This window comes from Lampetra fluviatilis, chromosome 20 (assembly GCF_964198595.1).
Source record: "Lampetra fluviatilis chromosome 20, kcLamFluv1.1, whole genome shotgun sequence".
In the NCBI taxonomy this organism is placed as follows: Eukaryota; Metazoa; Chordata; class Hyperoartia; order Petromyzontiformes; family Petromyzontidae; genus Lampetra; species Lampetra fluviatilis.
In genome coordinates, this window is record NC_136294.1 from 8,160,846 (window position 1) to 8,182,457 (window position 21,612).

A 21,612-nucleotide genomic window follows, 5' to 3' on the forward strand; every position below is an offset into this window, starting at 1 on the left:
GCGGGGGGCTGTTCAGATAAAGCTTGCGACTGATGTTAGCCATGGAGATGGAATCAAACTTGGGTTGCCAGGTTCCTAACTTAACGGACAAATGAGCGGTCATGTTACGTAAATATCTGGGTTTATTGCATTTCCTAAAATATACACGTATATATTTATTCAGAGTGGTGAATATCCATTGAATAATTTTGCTCCTCTGAATTTGATGCTCAAGAGTTAGTCTAAAATTGGCTGCCTTCTGACCTAGAACAATAACAATTCGAGATGGTTAAGTTTAGCTTAGCAATAAAGCCTCGGTGTTCATCGCATCATCCCCTTGATGAGATGTAAGCTGTAATCTCCACGTGAAGGATCATTCCCTCTCCAAGATGGGCCCACTGGTTGGAGCAAACCTGCCCATGTAGCTCCCATTTCATATTCTTTCCCACTGCTTAAATTCACACTCAGGATTTATCTATATTACATTTCACAAAAATACGTAGCGTCTCTGTTGAGAATATAAAAAAATAGATAAGCTGACAAAATATCTCCTTCATATATGTTTTTTCCATGTAAAAATATCAAATATAAATATCTCCTTACCCAATGGCCTTCTGGGAGTGCATATTTCTGCAGAATTGACTCGGCACAACAACAACAAAAAACTCTGGACCGGTTTTGACACAGAGTCTCTCATCAGCAGAATCAGGCCTGATTGAATCAATGCTGAACTGCCAGCTGCTATAGGATTTGAGTCTTAGTTCTATATTATATATTACTTTTTATGTACGATGCTCTTCATGCTGACCTACTTGGATGTTCATGATTTATAGTTTGGAACTGTATAAAGTTTGTAGACACACCTGTGTATTATTCCCGACCTCACTCTAATTGTGCAGTTCCCTGTTATGGCTCTGCAATGGCGTCTCGTGATTTGTTTGTATTTCAAGAGAAGATTCAATTTGGTTTTCCCAGAAAGGAGTCACAGTCTCAAAACTTTTCCGGAGGATGCTGCTTGGGGTGTTTGTCCAATTACTTTTTGAGAATCATTGTGTGTCCTTAGAAAACCCACGCATATGTGAGAAAAACAATAATCAGACATTTCGATTTAAAGCTTTCGTGACTGCAGGGATTCATCTTCTTGGTTCTTTCGGTAAAGTCACGTAGATTGGAAATAATAAAATAATAAAAATAAAACATAATAAAATAATTCTCACGACGTTTCGGCCACAACGCAAGCAGCCGTCCTCAGCTGAAGAACAGGTCTGTCAGAAAGACAGCGTCTGAATGAACACCACCAGGCTTGGCAGCGTATATTTAAGCTGGGTTGGAGGGGGAAGAGCGCCTTCCTTTGTCAAGGCGCTCTTCCCCCTCCAACCCAGCTTAAATATACGCTGCCAAGCCTGGTGGTGTTCATTCAGACGCTGTCTCCCCGATAAACCTGTTCTTCAGCTGAGGACGGCTGCTTGCATTGTGGCCGAAACGTCGTGAGAATTATTTTATGATGTTTTATTTTTATTATTTTATTATTTCCATTCTACGTGACTTTACCGAAAGAACCAAGAAGAATAATCAGAGACACTGTACAGGTAAGGTCAGCCTGGTGCCACCGACAATGCGGTGCAACATACCAATGTGAAAATGGAGAATGACTTAATCAGTGCGTATTATCTGCAATGACAAATGAGATGGAAACAAGGACATCAATGGAGGAGTTGGAACAAAAGCTGAAAAGTGCATAGAGAAGCATGGGCAGGTGCATGCTGGAAACACACTTGAGGCACAAACAGTACCACATGTATTACAGAACATCGGCAGGTTAAAGTAGGCTTGGGTAGGATACATCGCTAGAAGGGAAGATGTATGTGTGTAGAACGTAGCCAACGGTGCTAATCCCAGATTGCCCAAGGTTGAGAATAACGACGGAGTGGCAGTCAAGGGAGGGAATCGTGCCCCAAGGTAACGTTCGCCGCACAGATGGAGATATGAAATCAGTTTGCGTGCAGGTGCTGGTTGGTTGTATCGCCCAACCGTCAGAGACGTGGTGTCACCTTGGGGAGGTCTTAATCCAGGAGTGGAGATTATTCATTGCTGATGGTGATGATGCCACCGTGGACTATCTAATACACTGATGGCAAGCAACGCTCGAGGAAAGAAAGCCGTAAGAGTTATGCGACTTGGAATAAACGATCTCGCACTTACATGTGTGGTGCTGATCCCCTCCAGGAGAAGCCGTGTGATCTCGGCCTGCCTGTCAAACTCCGCCTGAGCCACACGCACCTCCTGCTCACCCTGTTAGGACGACAAGCAGCCACGTTTTTGCACGGGAAACGGTCTCTTTGCACGAGTTAAAATATCATTACAGAAGGGATATATGCCTGATTTTTGGATTAAACTGAAAAGTCTAAAAGCCATGCCTATACATAAGATCACGTTGTTTCAGATTGATACAAAAGTATGGCGTCACAGGAAACGACGTCACTTTTACAGGTCACTTCCTTGTTTCCCTGCCAAAATTTACCTGGAAAAATCTAAAGTTTGTTTAAAAATTTGGTTTCATCGGGTGACATCACTTTTGGAAGCATGAAGATGTTTCATTATTATAAGACGAAAATAATCTAGAAATCTGAAACGATATACAAAATAGTTTTTAAAATTAAGATGTTTTTTTTTTATATTGCTGGCATTCATCCCTAATATATATTTGTTCTATTGCACTGTAATACCTATGTTGTGGTATTTGTAAGTCTGGGAACTATGGAGGTCATGTGAATGTCATAATCAGAACAGTAAGGTTTTAACCTCATAAGCACATCCAAGCATGAATGTGCGATTGTTAATGGGTTGAACAAAACTGGGATTAACTGCTGTGGTCCAGCAAAGCACAATGTCCTATTAAGGCTCATGCAATTAATTGGGCTTTATAAGGCAGACGGGGTCTCATCCTCGGTGCGCAAGCTTGACGACTGTGCCTTCCCCTGCCGCCTGGGTCAATGTGGCCGAGAGAATGTAGGAGGCAGCACTGCAGATGCAATGTATGCAGTCCCGCTTAGAAAATTATAATAGTGCACGGTCTCTGCACACAGGGATACTCTGAAACTTTAATTAAAGTAAACACCACTCACTGCTCTGGGAAATGGTCGTAAGTGCTAAGCTCAATTCTCAGGCACACGCCGCGTGAATCCTGCACTTGCTGCCAATTCCATGCACCTGGTCCTGCGTCTCAGTTCACCTCTGATGCAGCACGTCACCAGGGAGCGTGTATTACGGCAAGATCTCAAAAGTACGGTTGTGCAATGCACAGCAGGCGTGATTCACCGAAGGATGCAACTGGCAAAGGGAAGACTTATGGAGCGACTCTAAGAAACCTCAGCTGTATTTTTTTTTTCTACCTCTTAGAGTGATTATGGTTCAGCGAAGAAGCCAGTGATTTGGACGAACAAATCGAGACAACGCAACAAGCCAGCGTGACGGTGTGCAGGCCCTGCAGTGTAACTGATGAAACCGGGCCTTTTCCATTTTGAAATCGATTTTTTGTGGCAGTGTGAGCGATGGGCAAAGTTTACATTGGAGACCTTTTTTGAACAAAAAAAAAATACTTAACAGCTCATCTAAACTGCATTTTCTGGCCGCCTTTGCAAATGAGATGTTCCATCTCAAGAGATTTTGCAGATAAAAAAAAATGCACAATCTGGGAAAATCTAGGGGACACTTTGTCTGGCCAGCAGATTTGCATGCAAGCCCTGCAAGTTATAAACACTTGGCTGCACTGCTGAATGTTTCTACAAAATTCTAAGTGGGCACGCAGTATAACTCTAGACTAGCCTTTCTGGAAACTTAGAATTCTCCACAGTGGGCATAGGCACAGAGGTGACAAGAGGGGTGGGGGAGGCAACCCCCCCTCCCCTAACATCAACTTTTATACAGGAGGACATGTACATTACATGTTGTAACTGTTCAATTAATAATGTCCGTATGACCCTCTGGCTACTCAGCAGGGGCCCCATGGCTACTTGTCTTCTAAACTTATATACCTGTCTGATGCCTGGCAGAGGAGGTTGTGAGCAATCAGTCATATGCACGGACAAGGTCTTACTTAGCATGTAAGGTGACACTAAATAGGAAAAGTGTTCCAGCAGCAATTTGGGGGTTAGCCTCCACTGCCGAGTGATAGGCAGTGACGGGCAAGGCTCTCAAATGTGAGTCCCCCTTAAACGCACCAACAGCAAATCTCAACAAGAAAAAAGAGGTCCAATTCCAACGTCAGGTTTAAACCTGCCGCTGGCCAAGTGCTGGCATTGTACTACGCGAGTGGCAGATGCATTCTCCGAATCCAGCGCACCGTCGTCGACAGGCGTAGATTCCAATCACACGCGGGAGTGTTACACGGCCGCCGTTCTCATGTCGGCCACTTCGTCATGCGTGTGGCAATACAGATTGGGTCTCGTTTACATCTGGTGCGATTGCTCAGTCAATACCTAGCCTGTGGGCTGCCAATGTATCGTACTAGGCAGGACCAGCACAACGGGGTTGAAGTGATGCCAGGAAAATAAAACTTAGCACCTCTCGAATTAAAGCTTTCGTGACTGCAGGAATTCACATTCTTTGGCGCTTTTGGTAAAGTTCTTTGAACCTATCTACGTGATTTTACCGTATGACCCAAAGAATATTAGCACCTCTCACAGAGCCAACGCTGCACTGGTGATTAGGGGCATTAATGTGAAGCAGTGCATTGTGGTATTATGGGTGACTCCCTAAGACTGGCCCACTAACTGAACCATGGGATCTGCAATGGTGGCAGATGAGTCCTGGGGAACACCTATCCACTACACATTGCAAAGGCATCGCATGTTGCTGAAGCGTCACACCTCATGGGTTAAATGTTAGCCAACGTTACATTACATGTTAAATGTTAGCCAATGTTACATTACATGCACTGCAATGCATATGTTGTGTTGGTGTTATCTGAATGTCAGGAAGAATACAGAATAAATACGCACAAACACATTTTTGTAATTCTGACAGTACTGATGATTCCTGGGCTTTAAAGGATTCTATTGTGTTTTTAAAATGTGATTATGAACATCGTATTTTTGTATAACTGAAATATCACTGGAAACAACTGTCTGAAACTCAGTAATTTCTAAAAAAAATATTGAATTATCAGAAAAATGTAATCATGCCCATGAATCATGTAGTTATTGTTAGCACAGACAAAAAAAACTGTGAATCACAAATTGTATAATAAGCAACAATAATTACGAGAAGAAAAATACATTGTTAGGCACGGGTCATGAATATTTATTAGAGACAAGCTGGGTGCGAATGTGCCATTTAATATTGCTGTCGTGACGGTATGGGTGTAATGATGCAATGATTAATCGATTAAAGATAATTCTCTTACAACACAATACAGGCATCGAAGCATGTATGCGAGCAAATTGTAAATATCAATCTACAAATGTCACATTTAATGGGCTCATATGACTTCTGCAGCCACTAGTGACTGTTAAAATTAACATCAAATACAATAATTTCTCCTTGAATCGAATCGTTACATCAATTTCAACACTGCATCATCGGGGGGTCGGCATTGGGGGAGGGGGGGGGGGTGAATCGTTACACCTCAAATTAAAATTTTTCACGAGATACATTCCCACTTACTTTGGAGACCTCCTTTGTCCACATCTTGAGCGGGGCACAGAGGAAAGAACAGGGTTGAAAAGGATAAAGAACAACAAGTACAGTGCAAAAGGAATTTCGGACTTCTCCTTAAGGCTTCGACTGAAGAAGCATGGCTAAGGGCTGTACACACAGCCTGCTCGTTCACGACGTGACATTCCTCACCACTGTTGTTAAGCATCTCACGACCTCCATCACAAAGGTGCAGTGTACTCCCGCAGTTACATTGAAAATGGATTCAAGCAATGTATAATAAATAAGTAACGGTATAAGGATTTCGATTTAAAGCTTTCGTGACTTGCAGGGATTCATCTTCTTGGTTCTTTCGGTAAAGTCACGTAGAATGGGAATAATAAAATAATGGTAAAGTATGCTCATGACCAGACTCTGTCTTCTCGACAGACCTGTTCTCCACCTGAGGACGGCTGCTTGCGTTGTGGCCGAAACGTCGTGAGAATTATTTTATTATGTTTTATTTTTATTATTTATTATTATGTTTTATTTTTATTATTTTATTACTTCCCTTCTACGTGACTTTACCGAAAGAACCAAGAAGATGAATCCCTGCAGTCACGAAAGCTTTAAATCGAAACCAAGAAGAGGTATAAGGATTATTCTGTGTAACTGTATATGGGGCAGTGCTAGTGCAGTGGTTCGCCCACTTTGCTCTGCGTACGATTTCAAGCCACGGATAACATCAGCGGTGAACGATGTCTGGAGCAGCCCTGGGTCCCCCTCCTCCTTAACCAATCCACATTGGTCAGTCAGCATGGTAAAGTATGCTCATGACCAACACGGCATGGGGAGGTCTTCGTACAGAACTGAATCAAATCAAAAGGGGTTAAGATTATTATGACTGTATTATTAATATGAGTCTATGAAACCAATAAAGGATTTGAACATCTAATTGTACCTGTAAATTATTGCTTTGCGTTTGGAACATCCGCAAATACAGTGTAGAGTAGTTAATTGATGAATTATCGAAGCTTCTAAACATAACAAGGTTACTGTGGTGGATGGAGCATGACAGCGAGCCAGAAAGAAGTGCAATGCAGTGGCTACAGCCCAACAGCACAGCATGGGGGAGGCAGCGGGCGGCAGCAATCGTGACATTTCACCTATTGTCCAGATATTGTCGTACAAGTGTGAAAACCAGTGGCATTACAAGTGTTTTCAGAGTGTGAAACACACACATCTAACCAAGCCGTGTCACGGATTTCACACCTGGAAAAAATTTTCAATGTTATTAATTGCTATTAAAAATAGGGTATCACAGCCAACAGCTTTAAATTTGGAGATTTTTAAAACATTTTAAACTCAAATATTAAAATTCAGAACGCTGCGTTTGAATATAATGCTTTTAATGATGTTCCGATTCATGTTTCCTGCCGCTGCTGCATTCTGCACTCCGTTGGGGCACAGCTGCTGCTGCTGTTATGCTATAAGTGCACGCGTGAGCAACATTTACCGCCAGGGCTTTATCTCCTTCCTCTGTGCCCGTTGCGAGCTGCTCCCGAAAGCAGGGGGCGGCACAGGGGAACGCAGACAGAGTACGAGGGCGGCGGTGGCAGTTGGGTAACACGCATGGAGCCACATAACCTGGCAGAGACCGTTCTGTGCATCCGCAAAGCCACACTGCGGCAGAACCCCCCACCCCCACCCTCCCAGAGAAGCAGAAGTGGTGAGTGCGAACCAAGCAAACAGTGTCTTCCCTGGCCCTTTTGAGGGCACCCACTAAGTGAACCAACTATGGCAATGCAGTCTTGCCTGCAGGCATGTTGTGCGTACTGAAAATTTCTGTCGATTAGCAAAATAACTATCTGACAAAGAGATTAAAATTAAATGGTTACCAATGCTGGTTTTGTTTTCTCTCCATGCAATGTTTTCATAACATATATTTTTCAGGAGCAAAACTGATTGAGTGCTTTATGAAGCCATGCAGAATGCTGCCTTTGAAAATACTTTGAATGATTTTTGAAAATAAAATGTTGTATACAAGATTGCTTAGGTCATTAACATATATTTAAGTAACTAATCTAAACTATGCTAATTTAATTTTCATATGCATTGAATGTAACTTTCTGAGAGGTTACACAGTGGTATTATATCATGGTCACATTTTCATGATAAGCTGACACTATTAAAGCAGTTTTTGATCCTCGAATGAAAAGTAAACGGAGAAACACCGCAGAAATATAATAAAGGTCTTTCCAAAAGTCCCGATGCAGCGAAGAGTTGCAATATTTTATTAGTTCGTAGACGCGAGAAGTGATATTTCAAATTTCTTAAAGCAAACCCTTTTTACGAGTCAGACGAATGTCAACCCGGACATAAAATATATTTCTTCAAAGGTTTTTACCTTTGATAGAACAGCGCCGTGATGGCATAAATTGCGCTTTCATCAAGGTACCGAAGTGTGCAGAAGAATCTAGAATGTGGCACCCTCTACAGGAGGAAAAAACATAAATACCTTCCGTCGAGATAAAAATACCAGTTTTCCTTGTAGGGTAAACTTAATATAACATAAAAAAAATGCTCACGTCTACCCCCCCCCCACTCCATTAAATAAAGAACCAAAACACAACGCAACTCTAAATACTGTTAATTAAGCACGCCTTCCGAAAGGCTGGGTATTAACATTATTCACTCAAAAGAGCGAGCTGATATTCCCTAATCCAAAAGGGTCATCAAAAAGAGCACATGCTCACATTGCTCACAATGCCAATTTTAGTGGCAATCCGTGTAGTTCAATGAAAGACGTGCAGGGATTTTTTTAAGGCAATGTATGTTCAATTTATTGGCCAATCCTGACGAGCAGTCGATGAAATACCTAGCCTGGCAGAACCTAACAACTGTATGGGAGCTTCATCGATCCCTGGGTTGCAAAGTGTAATTATGATGTATATGGTTACAAGGGTACATTTCATATATTTTTTTCCCCTATTAAAGATAATTCATTTATTCTGTCACATCATTACTATTTTACAGTGTCTGGCCACACTCTTAGTACTGAAACTAACTACCTTATGCATTTCTTTTGAGTATAGCTTATGTTATGTAAAAGTATTTGGCTTGTTCAATTGCATGCGCTGTACTCACCCATCGTGCTATGCACGTCAGTGTGTATTTGAGTGAACTCTGCTTGTGTGTATAAATATTAGTAATTATAATGGGAAAATGGAATTGAGTCAGTTATGAGTACTTCCTGCAATTACAGCTATGCAAGTCTGTGTCTAAAGCTGTGTTAGAGGTCCAATATTAAAATACGACATTGCTTTTCTGCTGGGACCACCCAAAGGCATCACCCCAATGTGGTCAATCGTCGAAAAAGAATATTCCCTTTGAACATGAAAACGTATGCATATAATCATGATTCATAAATCAGTATGCAGGAATTTTTATATTCGCAGCTAAGGCCATTTGTCTTAGTGTACACGCCAAACGTGATGTGATGTCCATCACAGAGATGTTCATGTGAAAACAATGCACAGGTTCTCGCTGCCAGGTTAGTGAAACCAAGTACAATATAGAACGTACACAAAAAAACACCATGTCCCGGTTGCGATTAGTGATGGAGACATAAGAATAAAAACACCAAGGGGAAAAAAACCCTGTACATTTTAAATTGCTACGTTTACTTTGGCCATGCCATTAAAGTCATACTCAATTCCGAATTTTACGTCAGAGATTCATCAATAAAAAAAAACATGCTCTTCACCTAATTTAACAAAAAAAGAAGAGCTTGCCTTAAATAAAGTTTTGATTTTATGTCTGCACCAGTTTTCATTTCCCACACAAGAGGTTAATTTTCCTTCTCAAATTTTGAGCATCAGACATTTGAAAACAGCACCCAATCAATGGTGATAAAGGAAGGCTGGAACGAAAATCATTGAGTGTGGCTGCATGGGACATTACTTTACTTAATAAGCGACATGTACATTGGCGGTTCCATAGCCAAAGTATTGGACTTCTAAGAAAATAAACAAAGTTCGTGTGGTAGACCAGTGTTTAACTTTCAACTCATGAATATTTGAGGTAGTATCCTGACCACATTTCTCACAATTTTGACCGTCAACTTTACAACTGCAATTAAAAACCTTTAAGCCGTATACAGTAATTCACACTAATGAAAGAATTTAAGAAAGGTTATACAATTTTCCAACGTTTGTAATGGTATTTTCTGAAATCTGAGCTGATAATTTATCATCTTGTGACTATTTAGGGGAGGCCATATAACTCCATGTTGTGCTTTTCAAGTGGCGTATCACTGCATGGAAAACGTTTATTGGCTGATTAGTATGCAAACCATCCTATAGTGCATTGGTTCAGCACTCCAACGAGAGTTTGCTGATTTTAAAGCAACTACCTGGTGAAGTGGGCTCTGATGAAACATTTTCCATTCCATTGCCAATAGTTAATTATTGACCACAGATTCATAATAAAGTATATATTTTTTACATCCCAGCCAAACCTCACCCAGTGTCAAGACGTGTTTCAGGAAGCTATTACATTGGAATGTTTGGCGGAGTTCCTTTTAGAGGCGTGTTTTGGATGTGGAAAATAAACCGGAGTAACTGGAGAAAGCTTGTGCATTCGAGGTGATAACACTTAAAGATCCACACATGGGTTTCATTCACCCACTTTTGGTAATTCCATCTCCTGCCCATTTTGCAACCCAGTGGCGTTAAGACACAAATCTGCAGGATGCATAAACCTTTTGCCCTATGGCACCGAATTGCAGGCATATGCCCAGCTCAATTTCTACATTGATTCTAATTAAATGCACCATCTGCACATTTTGTAAAACATTTTTTTTTAATGTGTAACGGAGTCGACAGCCGGATTGCTGCCAATAATTTTCCAAGAAATCAAAGAATGGATGGGATTGGCACAACTCATTTGCAGAGCGTTACAGCATTTTTAGTGACCTGTCCCAAAAAGCCACAATTAATGATATTTTGTTAGCAAGCAGAAACAACATAGAGCGAATGTAATGTTTGATAAGATTCTTACCCCTGCCATACTGGCCCAGAACACAACATTGCGAGGCCTAGTCTCTCGAATGTCTGGCTCATCCTGCAGCCCAGGGATGAATTAAGCATGTGAGGATCATACGTCCATAGTGTCGCAACCCTCCACCACCTGACACGGCCAATCAGTAAAAAATGTGTCACGTTAACAAAACGCCAATTAGTTACTTCTTGAAGAGCGAATCCACAACATTTAGAATTTGAGTACGACGTTTCGCTGGAAATTACATCCAGCATCTTCGGGCGATTTGCCATACGTATATGGCAAGACCTGTGGTGATGAATGTACATCAATTTAATTTCTAATTTAATAGAGACTTGGCAAATGCCATTGGCCCAGTGCATTTGCAATTAAAATCGAACGGCGAAATGGGGATAGGCTTGTAGCCTACGACACATAATTATTTTACGATCACATGGGTTTTTGTAAACAATTCAAATATGCTGGAAAAGAATACCGATGTCACCAGTACAATTCTGTTATTCACGTGATGATAAAACACTGGAGCTTGACCGGCTCTATGCCTACTCTATACAAGATGTGCAATCATTCAACAAGGGTGCTTTCCTCTGACCCTCGCTCAATGCCCTTCAAGTAAATTTCAAAACCTTTGAGCCGATACTTAATTTTTTAAATTACATAAATATGAGGTTTGCTCCTCGAAAACACATCTAACAAAAAACTAACAGTCGAAACATAATATCCAAACTTATTACCAAAGAAGCTGGTATATAAGCACACCTTCGATAAGCACAGTTATATTATACGCAACACATTACTTTGGTAGGGAGAAGGTAAAGGGGGAAATTCTGATACAACCACACTACTTCTAATCTAAGCACAGCTGAGCTTGCTCCCACGACATATATGCTTATATCCAGCTGCTAATATACTTAAATTGTGAACTAGTGACTGTGTTCTCAAAATACATTATACGTCCCCTTTATATATATACAATGTACGTATGTATAGTCGAATTGTATACGAGTCATTAATAACGAATAACCCACAGTGCCACAACTGGTATGGACGCACAACTGGATAAAGTGACAGCTGTACAAAGTACAGGATGTTGTGCAATTTGCTGGATGGTTCCAGGAAGAATGTAAAAGGTCAACAAAAAACAAAAAAACACCAGCAGGCTGACGGAATCCACACAATCAAACAGCAAAAACTGGTAAACATGGGGCACATGTTTATAGTTGAGCAGATTCCAGACACGGAGAGAATGTGTTTGGAACACGATGCGGCGCGCATCACGAGGCATGCTGCTGGTGGTGCGTTGTTAGCAAATTACTTACGCTGGCTCTCGCCTCAGCAGCCTTGGCTTTCCTCAGCCTTGTTTTCGATGCGTCCAGATCCAAGCGTTTGTGCTGGAGTAACTTGCGCTCTTTCTGTCACGCGCATGGCACGCAAGTAACACGCAGAAATATTTTCTCACAAGTTCACACCCCCCACCATCCCCTGGTTTCTCATTAAGTAACGGCACAGATGTCGCTCAATTCACAGCACCCACAGCATGTGATTTAGTTTATTTTAATTCCAAAATTTCAAAATGGCATATACTTTTTTTTCCCAGACAAACAATGTAAGCTCTAAAGTGTGATATTTTAGAACAAAAAAAAAAGATTTTGGTACTGTGGTGTTAAGAATTATGTCCTTCGAAAACAACACACACTCTAACCACTGCCAGATCGATGACCTACATTGAGATTTTGTTGGATATAAATGATGCACAGCTGGAAACAGTACAGCACAAACGAAAGTTGGATTAAGAAATTGGAACTTGAATCCAGACAATAGTTGGGGTATAGGGTCTAGGTCAGAGGTCGCAACCGGGTACCCGATACCCGTACCCTACCCGATATACGGCTACCCGTACCCAGCCGGGTACGGGTACGGGTACCCATTTGCGACCCTGGTGCGGCCGGGTACGGGTACGGGTAGACCGTGAGTCACTGGTGAGTAACCGTTTGTCATTAATTTCCCAACGTCTTGTCTCTTCTCACAATTCAAGTTCCTAGAATCAACCCACCCGCGCCTGCAACATGGCTTCATCCCAGAGGTCGCAATCGGGTACCCGATACCCGTACCCTACCCGTACCCGGCCGGGTACGGGTAGGGTATGGGTACGGCCGGGTACGGGTACGGGTACCCGTTTGCGACCCTGGTGCGGCCGGGTACGGGTAAGGAATCAAAACCCGTTTGCGACCTCTGGTCTAGGTTAAGCCATACTGAGCCACACCAGGAGGCTTTGGTTGGCCTCCCCAGCCATGGGTATGGCCCAGTGAAGGAATCCGATCAGAACGTTACAACAAAAATACAAAAACACGATAGGAGTGCAAAGTATAGGAAGGGTAAACAAATCGCTAATAAACCAATTTTATTTTATCAGGTAAAGGCCACTGAGCTATTAGCTTATTTTTCAGAAGCGACCTGGCCACAAATGATCGCTCAACTAGATAGCCAATCATGTGGGAATTTATATTAGCCAAATAATCTAAATAATATAAACGTTCAAGGGACGAGCAACAACCATGAGTGACACTCACTGCCATTGCCTTGTAGTCACCCTCCAGGAAGTTGCGCAGAGGGGTGAGGAAGTTGATGGTGGACGCTTGGACAAACTCCTTCTCGGCCAGGCCCAACAGCTTCTGCGACTCGCCGACCTTGATGAGGGCTCCGCCTGCGAGCACAGGGGAGACACACGGAGGACTTCCACTCCCAGGCCATACACAATGGGCAGATCGGTAACACCAAGCACTGGGTGCGTGTTTGTGCAAATGGCGCGAAGAATTACACCGCTCTCTATAGTTACGGCCTGTGACCAAATCACCTGAAATGTGCCGGATATCCATCATACCTCAGACACCGAGCAGGGCAGAACGTGCACGGTGTGCTTAGAAGGACGAACGCCGTTGACACAAGACAGGCGCAGTAGGCATTGTGGGTAGTGGAGGGCAGTGCAGCAAAGTCTATTGTTGTTCTGCACTCCCCCCCCACCGCCACCTTCACTGCTCCACACTGACCCAGTGGGTAAACTGGGGTCAAGTATCCCTCAAGGTATACAAGGCATGGAGAGTCCCCTCCCCCCCATCATCTAGCAGTGGAATAGCAAACGGGTTGTACTTGCAGTGGCGAAGTGATTCGTGCGTTGCACTATCAACCCGGTGACCTGAGTTTGATTCCTGGCTATGGCTAACATCAGTGACAAGTGAACCAGTCCTGTCTGCCCCCAACCAGTAACCAACGAGCACTGACAATCATGGTGAATTATGGTTAAACAATAGTCACGACTGACATGGTTTGGGCAGGCCTTCATCAAACACTGAACTAAGAAAGGAATGTAAATTATTAAGTATGTATGTGTGTGTAGAATACAAACACGGGCTGTATGTATTTGTATTTAATTGAACTAATATACGGCCATTTGTCAATCCGCCGCTGTATGAATTCAGGTCGCTGGACTTACAACAGAATATTCAAACCTGTGTGAATGCTTCATCACACATGAATATATTGTGTGCATATCATTATTTATTGTATTTGTTAGTCAGTCTCTATTTATGGGACCTCCTTTGCCAGTACCAAAATATAATAGGTTTAATGCAGACATGATTCCTCGTAAAAGGATTTAGTTTGGTGTTTTAACATCTTAACACAACTGATTTGTTGCCAGAAAAAAGGGGAAAAACCTATTTTCAGTCTCTATTTAGAAATAAGATCTCACAATCCAATCATTAGGTAAAAAAATGGTATTCGACGCAAAAAACCCCATCAAAGTTCTTGAATCTAACAATATTTATATAATGCAAAAACAAATGCTACTCACTGCTGCCCAGAAAGGGCTGCATTGATATAATTCTGCTCACTGTGAGCCTATGGGGCTTCAATAATAAAATGCTGTTCAATGCTGGCCTATGGGCTTCAGTGATAAAAAGCTGTGAAATGTTAGCCTATGGGTCTCAAAAGATAAAACGTTGCTCAGTTTTGGCCGATGGGGCCCCTGTGATGAAATGCTGCTCAGAGCAAGTTCTATAGACTGCCCATGATAAAAAGCTATGTTTCGTCGAGATGGATGGCTGGCTGGTAAATGTACTAGCCTTGGGTATTCTAGAAACTAGACTATCTGGACGGAGGGTAATGGTGGAACCTTATTCATCACATAAGCCTTGCTCACACACTGAATAAAGTGAAACCAAGACATTCACCAGTCGAAATCAAAAGCAAAAAATACATACATGTGAAGCGGGAGAAATAATATTTAGGCGGCAGGTCAACTATCTAGTTTTATTGAATGCCAAAAGATTCACGGCAATTTATATTCATTTTATTTATTTATAAATTTAGACAAGAATGACATGTCAAAGTGATATGCTTGTAATCTGCCACTGCCTCTGTTCCAATATCTCATAAAATACCATGAAAAAAAACATCAATATCAGTAATAACTATATCCCCCAAATGGGGGACAAAACAATATTACAGAAATACGTGAAAAGCGGTGAGCTGGCAGTGTGTTACAGCCCACTATAGATCTCAACCCACTTCGATGTTTACCGTTTCATGCGTGCCGTGCTGACAACCTAAAATTGCAAATGTTGCACGCGCAGGCAGCGTGACTGGTCCATAAATGGTCTCTGAGCACCGTATTATTTACCCAGTTCCCACCCTGACAGTCAAGTCGTACGCAAGGTTCACCTTGTTGCCGCCCCTTGTTCTGATTCTGTGAATATGGGTTTATTGGAGGCTTGCTAGGATTATTAAAAGTCCCTCGTCTCACAGCTGGCGTATTCCCTAAAAAAATATTGCACTCGGTTATTTGAGAAAAAAAAAGGAATAGAAATTATTCGTGTCTACATCTGCATTCCTTTCCCTTTGTAAATTCCTACAGCTTGCGGTACCTTGATGTGACAGCACAGTTCAGATTGCCAAACAAAATCATATGATAACAGGTTTATATTCACACAAACAAGTAAAACATCCTCTACTGTAGTACTGTAGGTTGTATTTTAATACTCCACTCCTGTCTACTCCCTTGTCTATTTGCCACATTTTGAAAATGTTATTCCTACAACCGGTCATGGATGTGTCTCAATGCATGGGGGCCTACAATCTTCAGGGCGAAGACCTGCTTTTAGAAACTCAAAAGGTATTGGCAATTTGGCCACATTAGACATCTTATTGCCCTATTGTGGGATGTTAGCCCAGACACTAGGGTCAACCAACATTTTTGTTCTTTATGGATGCGTGCCACGGGCTATTTCATATCCACCGAGGAGACAGGACGGCATATTAACATCGTAAACACGCTACCTCATGCAGCAAACGTGTCCCCACAGCATCACACTGGGGTGTCGGTTGGGCCCTATGCCAGAGGAAGGAGTGCAATCACACTCAGCAGTGAACACTATACAGATACAGAAGCAGCCCAATGTATTCCCGTGTGATTTCACATTCAAATATTTACTCTGCTTAAACCCAAAGTACCTTTTTAATGTGATGATATTTGTTCCAAAGTACGATAATTTAAATTACTGAGGGTATATGCGGATTTTCTTTGCGTGTGAATGCCTCTTGTCCATATGTGAGCTTCCTTACACTTTACTTTTCGTAGTTTAATTTCATAACTATTTTGGTTCCTATTTTTTTTGCTGGCCTAGTGAACAATGGCAGTGTGCCTGGGCTGAAAGCTGACTTTGCCATGGTCACAATCAGCTTACACAAGCTGCCACCTTACAAATGGGACAGCATAACAGGTTTTGTTTCATTGTGGTGAGAAAACATACATATCCATTCAGCGTTAAAACAAAAAAAAAGGATTTAATCATATTTTTTACTGACTTGTGAAAAAAGATAAAGTCTCGAGGCCTCGTGAGTCTTTCCTGCAGAAATACTTGACGTTACAGTATTACCATTATCAGCGGTTGTAGGAATTTAGGTGTGGACTTTGTGGAATCGGCAGTGACCGCTAGGCTTTCTGGCTGCTACATACACAGCTTATTTAGGCATGCATGAGCAAGTGGCTGTGTATGTTGGCCTCACCATAGGGGGTTCCTGCACCAAAGTCATTGCCAGCATCGGTCATGTACTGGCCCAGCAGCTCCACCGTGCGTTGTCGGGCAGGCCCCTTCTTCTCCAGCTTCTCGTACACGAACTCCTCCACCCGTGCCGCTGCCGCACGCACGCACGCACACAAGTTAACCTCTCGCCGGTACGGCGGTTACTCCAGACTCTTGTGTTCATCCCTTCCAAACGCCAGGCACATGCCTCAAACGGAGGCTGCTAGCTCAAACGACAGAACCGGCCAGTAACGCAAGCGATAGTTGTACTTTATTGAGCCGCTGTAAGGAAAATTGATTCATGAATGGATTGTTTGAAGGTTGGTCTACCTAAGCTATGGTGGCTTTTGACAACCAATTTGTGCCTGCATGCAGTGGCACTTTATCACACTTATGCTTAGCAAACAGTTAGTGGCTGCTTCTGCTGAACCTTATCAATTAACTAATTGACAAACTAATGAGATAAATGAATATTTTTTACAGGGACACTTTATATCTAGAAAAATACACGCAGAAATATAGTGTCAAATTGCGGGCCATTTTAAATTCTGAGATTTCTCCTGAGAATCATATCACTCAATTTGTTTACATTCAATGTAAAGGACACAGTGTACTTTGACAAAGCCTTGTGCTATTGAGCAGGCACTTGCAGAAGCTGAACGTAATGACTACAGGCAAAATGGCCCAATGGTGAGTGTGTTGACCTCCAGGCCTGCCAGCCACCATTAAATTGTACTGAAAAAGTAAGGTGACAATTCAGTCAGATGTTGAACAATTGGCAATATTAAAAAGCCATCACCAGAGCACTCGGGATGACCTAACTATTTTAAATGGTCTGAGCATGTCAGCAGAATGCCAAATGAAAGGATCGCAGAGGCTCCACTGCTCAGCAAAGCGAAAAGAAAATTCCAGGGAGAATACCCAACAAGGGGTGGCAATGGAATTAGAGAAAGATGGGATTTAGCCTGAGAAAGCCTACAGACCACAATCCCACCCAGGGGAAGGTCAGTGGCAAGCAACAGCATATACTGCCACTACACCAAACAAGAGAAAGGAATAAAGCATTAATCGTATGTCACATGTTAGAATATTCAAGTGCCTTGGTGTTGTTTGAGTCTCTTGTAATTCTTGCAACATGCTATCTAGTCAATCTATCTCTTCATAAATCGGTTCACCCTATTTTATGAGCAACATTGTCAGTAACCCCTGTCTTTCAAGAAAAGTACAACACGATTTTCTGCTATTGCCTTTGTGGCTTCTCAAAGATGGGTGTGACCCATACACTTAAATGCATGATTGATAGTCTTCCAAGCAATTCACATTTTGAACTGTCCTGGGCATATCCTGCCGTGAGCAATCTCCACAAAAACCCGGTCAATCCAGTATGAAAAGAGAGCTTCCTCCAGCTTTAAGTAAGAATGTATATAAGATGACCCCCTCCCTTTACAGTTTGTAGACCTGTTGCAAGCAAACAGCCAGGCAAAGACAAGTGAGCTCCAAAACAGCTCGAAGGAGTAGCTATGTATATTACACTGATGTATCACACATGAGGCATTCATGAATGGGTGGCATTTATAGCCCTCTGCAGACCTGCTAGATCTATCTACATACAGCTGCAGGACTATAAGGGCTCTGCCAGATCCATTCTCTCCATATGAAGAGCGCACTTTGTCATCCACCACACAGCCTGCCCTACACTCTGCTCTGCTGTGCCCCACCTCCAGCATAGACCTGAAGCGCCTTGTAAGAAAAAAAAAAGTAATCTGTGACTCACACCTGAGCTCAGTGCAACCATTAAGCCATCGATCAATAAAACGTCAAGTCCATTGGAGAGGATGAATGCGAATAAAATAAAGGGCGTGTCAAATTTCACGAGCTGCTAAATTTCTCTAATGTGAAAATTACAAACCTAATTTTTAGAGCAGTGAGTGACGATAATGAAATGGGAAAAGGCCCACTGAATCGTTGCACCTCACAAGTGGGGCATTTGCTTCCCATACTCTAAAAATTAACCCGTAAAAACAAAGTTTTTCACTATAAATCCTTTATATGCGTGGCATCGGGGCGGCTAGAGTCCTCTCGTCCTCTGGCTTGAGATGGCTGCCACCTATGGGTCAGATGATTGTCTGCCACCATTAAGCAATTGGTAATTAAATATTTTTTTTCCCCTAAACAGTGTAAAATTGTGGAAATTTGTTTTCACGAAAATGTATTGTCACGCACAACGAGTCTGTGTGCAAAATGTCAGCTCAATTGGATCACGGAAAGTGGGTTAAAAAACGACCGAAAGATTTGCACGGTCCTAAGCAAGCAAGTGAACTTAATATAAAGGATTTTAAAATGTGCTCATCTGGAATTACATTTCTTGGTGCCGTCATATTACAGTTGAACTATGATGAATTGTTTTCCGCCAAATGGTTCATTTAAAATGTTAGACTTCAGTTTCACATGACCGAGAAAAACAAATGAAATTAGACAAATACATATATTTAGAAACTTCAAAAATTTTATCAACCAAATTTTAGAATGCTAGTTAAAGTCTCGTCTCCATGAAGGAACTCTTTAAAGTTAAAAAGCGAATTGTCACAAACATCGATAACTGATTCTCATGTGAGTCTTGTTGCGTGTTTTTGACGTATTGCAACACTGGACTCTCACCATCATATAAGCTTGAGACCTGTTCAACCCTCTGATTAAATCTATTGCGGAATGCTTCCTCACCCACCACAAACTATGCAAGCTCATATTTACGCAACCCACGAAAGGGCGTGTGCCCCACTCTGCTCGTTCTTTCCAACCTTCCGTCAGCGCGAATGCTGCCTTGGCTTTTATTCGCTAGACATTCACAGGAGTACCCTGTTGGGTTTACGGATATATACGGATCATTTGAGTTGGCGAGCTATCACTGCACGTTGCCTTGTTGGCCAAACATATTAGTTTATCAGCCAAGTCCACTTTTACTTACCTTTGATTTAAAAATTACATTAAACTGGTTAGGATGGCTTGGGCAACCGTTTTATTGGCAGTCATGTGACTGGCCTCTGGTGTTCCAAGCCACAGATCTCGCCAGTGGGAATGGTTTGTGGGTTTTGTGTTTAAAACACCTGGCCATACACAATAAGCCGAATTGTGAAGGTAAACGCCTGCCTAGAAATGTTGATGTTGAGCCGATATGAACCGAAATGCACACAGATACATTAACCTAGAATGAGTCACAGTGTTCATGTCATAAATTAGGGCAGGTCTATTTCCAATCAAAGTGCAACTAAAATTCTTGCAAAACAATATCACATCTATAAAGGGAGGGTATAATCATGTTAACAGCCACAGCCATCCAAAGAGAGAATAATAAAAAGAAACACCACGCTCACATCTGTTAACAACAATTCATGGTTCTGGGCATACTTTTTGGGAAATACAGTCCTAGTGATGTTGCTAAGGCAGAGGAATTGAGGTTTTGTGTTGCGAGTGGTGTGCTATGTGCTGTGTGGAGGGAATGGGCATGGGAATTAGCCGTGAAGCAGAGGACGGAGTGCAGGAAGTAAATGAGGATAATTCTTTCATTGGCAACGTGGGGATTTCCCGACGAGGAAATATCAGCAAACAATAAACAACACTATTATAAGTTAACACTTCCACTCGCTCTAGTTTGTAGCTGTGCATGTTTGCAAAGACTCATATAAACAGCCGCTCTTACCAATTGACCAACTGGGAACACTAAACCCAGATGCACAACCATTATGCTCCACAACATTAACAATTCCTGAGTGGCCAACAGCTGGTACTGTCCGACACGTTCCTAGGATTGCACTCACAGAATTGCACTCGTGAAAAAACAGCAAATTAAATATATCCGTACATATGTTTCAACAGCAATGCTGACATAATATAAATTGTTCATGGTGAGTCAAATAAGTCAAAGTGTAGACCCGCAATTGTTTGCTCAAGCTACTCTTGGCAGAAGGGTCAACCACGAGGAGCCCAAGAGAACGTCTCCAGATGGTATTTGGTCTCCTCTTCCATGCCGGCAAGACTTCTTGGAAGAAGTGTCAGTACCTACACTTTATTCCACCCACACGCGATCGACAATCCGAATAACTGTCCTGTATTCTTGACTTAAAGCTTTCGTGACTGCAGGAGTTCATATTCTTTTGGTCTTTCGGTAAAGTCACGGAGATAGGTTCAAAGAAAATAACAAAAACCGACGACGTTTCGATCGCAACACAAGCGGTCGTCATCAGGAAAAGGGGGGTTAGCTTCTAAAGGCAAACTGTTCATAACCAAGCGGTTTTCCTTAAAACCCTCTGCTGCTAGACCACCCAGATTGTATGGCTTACCAAAAATACCATTGACTCATGGCTTACCAAAAATACCATTGACTCACCCACCGACAAACTGGCCCGATTTCTGTCCGAGACCTTACAACCATTCACTGGTAAGACCACCTCAGCTGTACGTAACTCAGCTCACTTGGCATCGTTAATTAAGGACATCTCACTATCTCCAGGTGATTTGCTCGTTAGTTTCGATGTAGTCTCTTTGTTTACCAAAGTTCCTGTGCCTGACACCATTGCAATAATTGAAGATTTGGTCCAACAAGGACTGAATGCTGATGTACCAGCCCTGGTGAGACACTGCCTCACCGACACTTATTTCACCTGGAATGGAACATTCTACAAACAAGTTGAAGGTACCCCAATGGGTTTTCCCTTATCTCCAGTTGTAGCCAATGTTTTAATGGAAAAATTTGAGACAGATGCCATCCAGGCATCCACTCTACGTCTGTTCTTGTGGAAGAGATACGTAGATGACACGTTTGTCATTTGGCCACATGGCCGACCAGCTCTGAACTAATTCC

At 42.2% G+C, this 21,612-nt stretch overlaps 1 protein-coding gene across 4 annotated transcripts in view; it reads right to left on the bottom strand.

Moving 5' to 3' along the window:
* SH3GLB1 (SH3 domain containing GRB2 like, endophilin B1) overlaps positions 1-21,612 on the bottom strand; it is a 53,311-nt gene that overhangs the window by 22,143 nt on the left and 9,556 nt on the right. Inside the window, exons 3-9 of one of the 4 annotated variants that reach the window (XM_078865550.1) lie at positions 16,738-16,866; positions 13,245-13,378; positions 11,994-12,086; positions 10,675-10,737; positions 7,130-7,168; positions 5,644-5,667; positions 2,182-2,271 (exon numbers count right to left, since the gene is read on the bottom strand). In XM_078865550.1, the coding sequence (XP_078721676.1) occupies positions 2,182-2,271; positions 5,644-5,667; positions 7,130-7,168; positions 10,675-10,737; positions 11,994-12,086; positions 13,245-13,378; positions 16,738-16,866 (572 nt within the window). The remainder of the gene's footprint in view (positions 1-2,181; positions 2,272-5,643; positions 5,668-7,129; positions 7,169-10,674; positions 10,738-11,993; positions 12,087-13,244; positions 13,379-16,737; positions 16,867-21,612) is intronic. The other 3 variants (XM_078865552.1, XM_078865551.1, XM_078865553.1) reach the window with 3 other exon arrangements.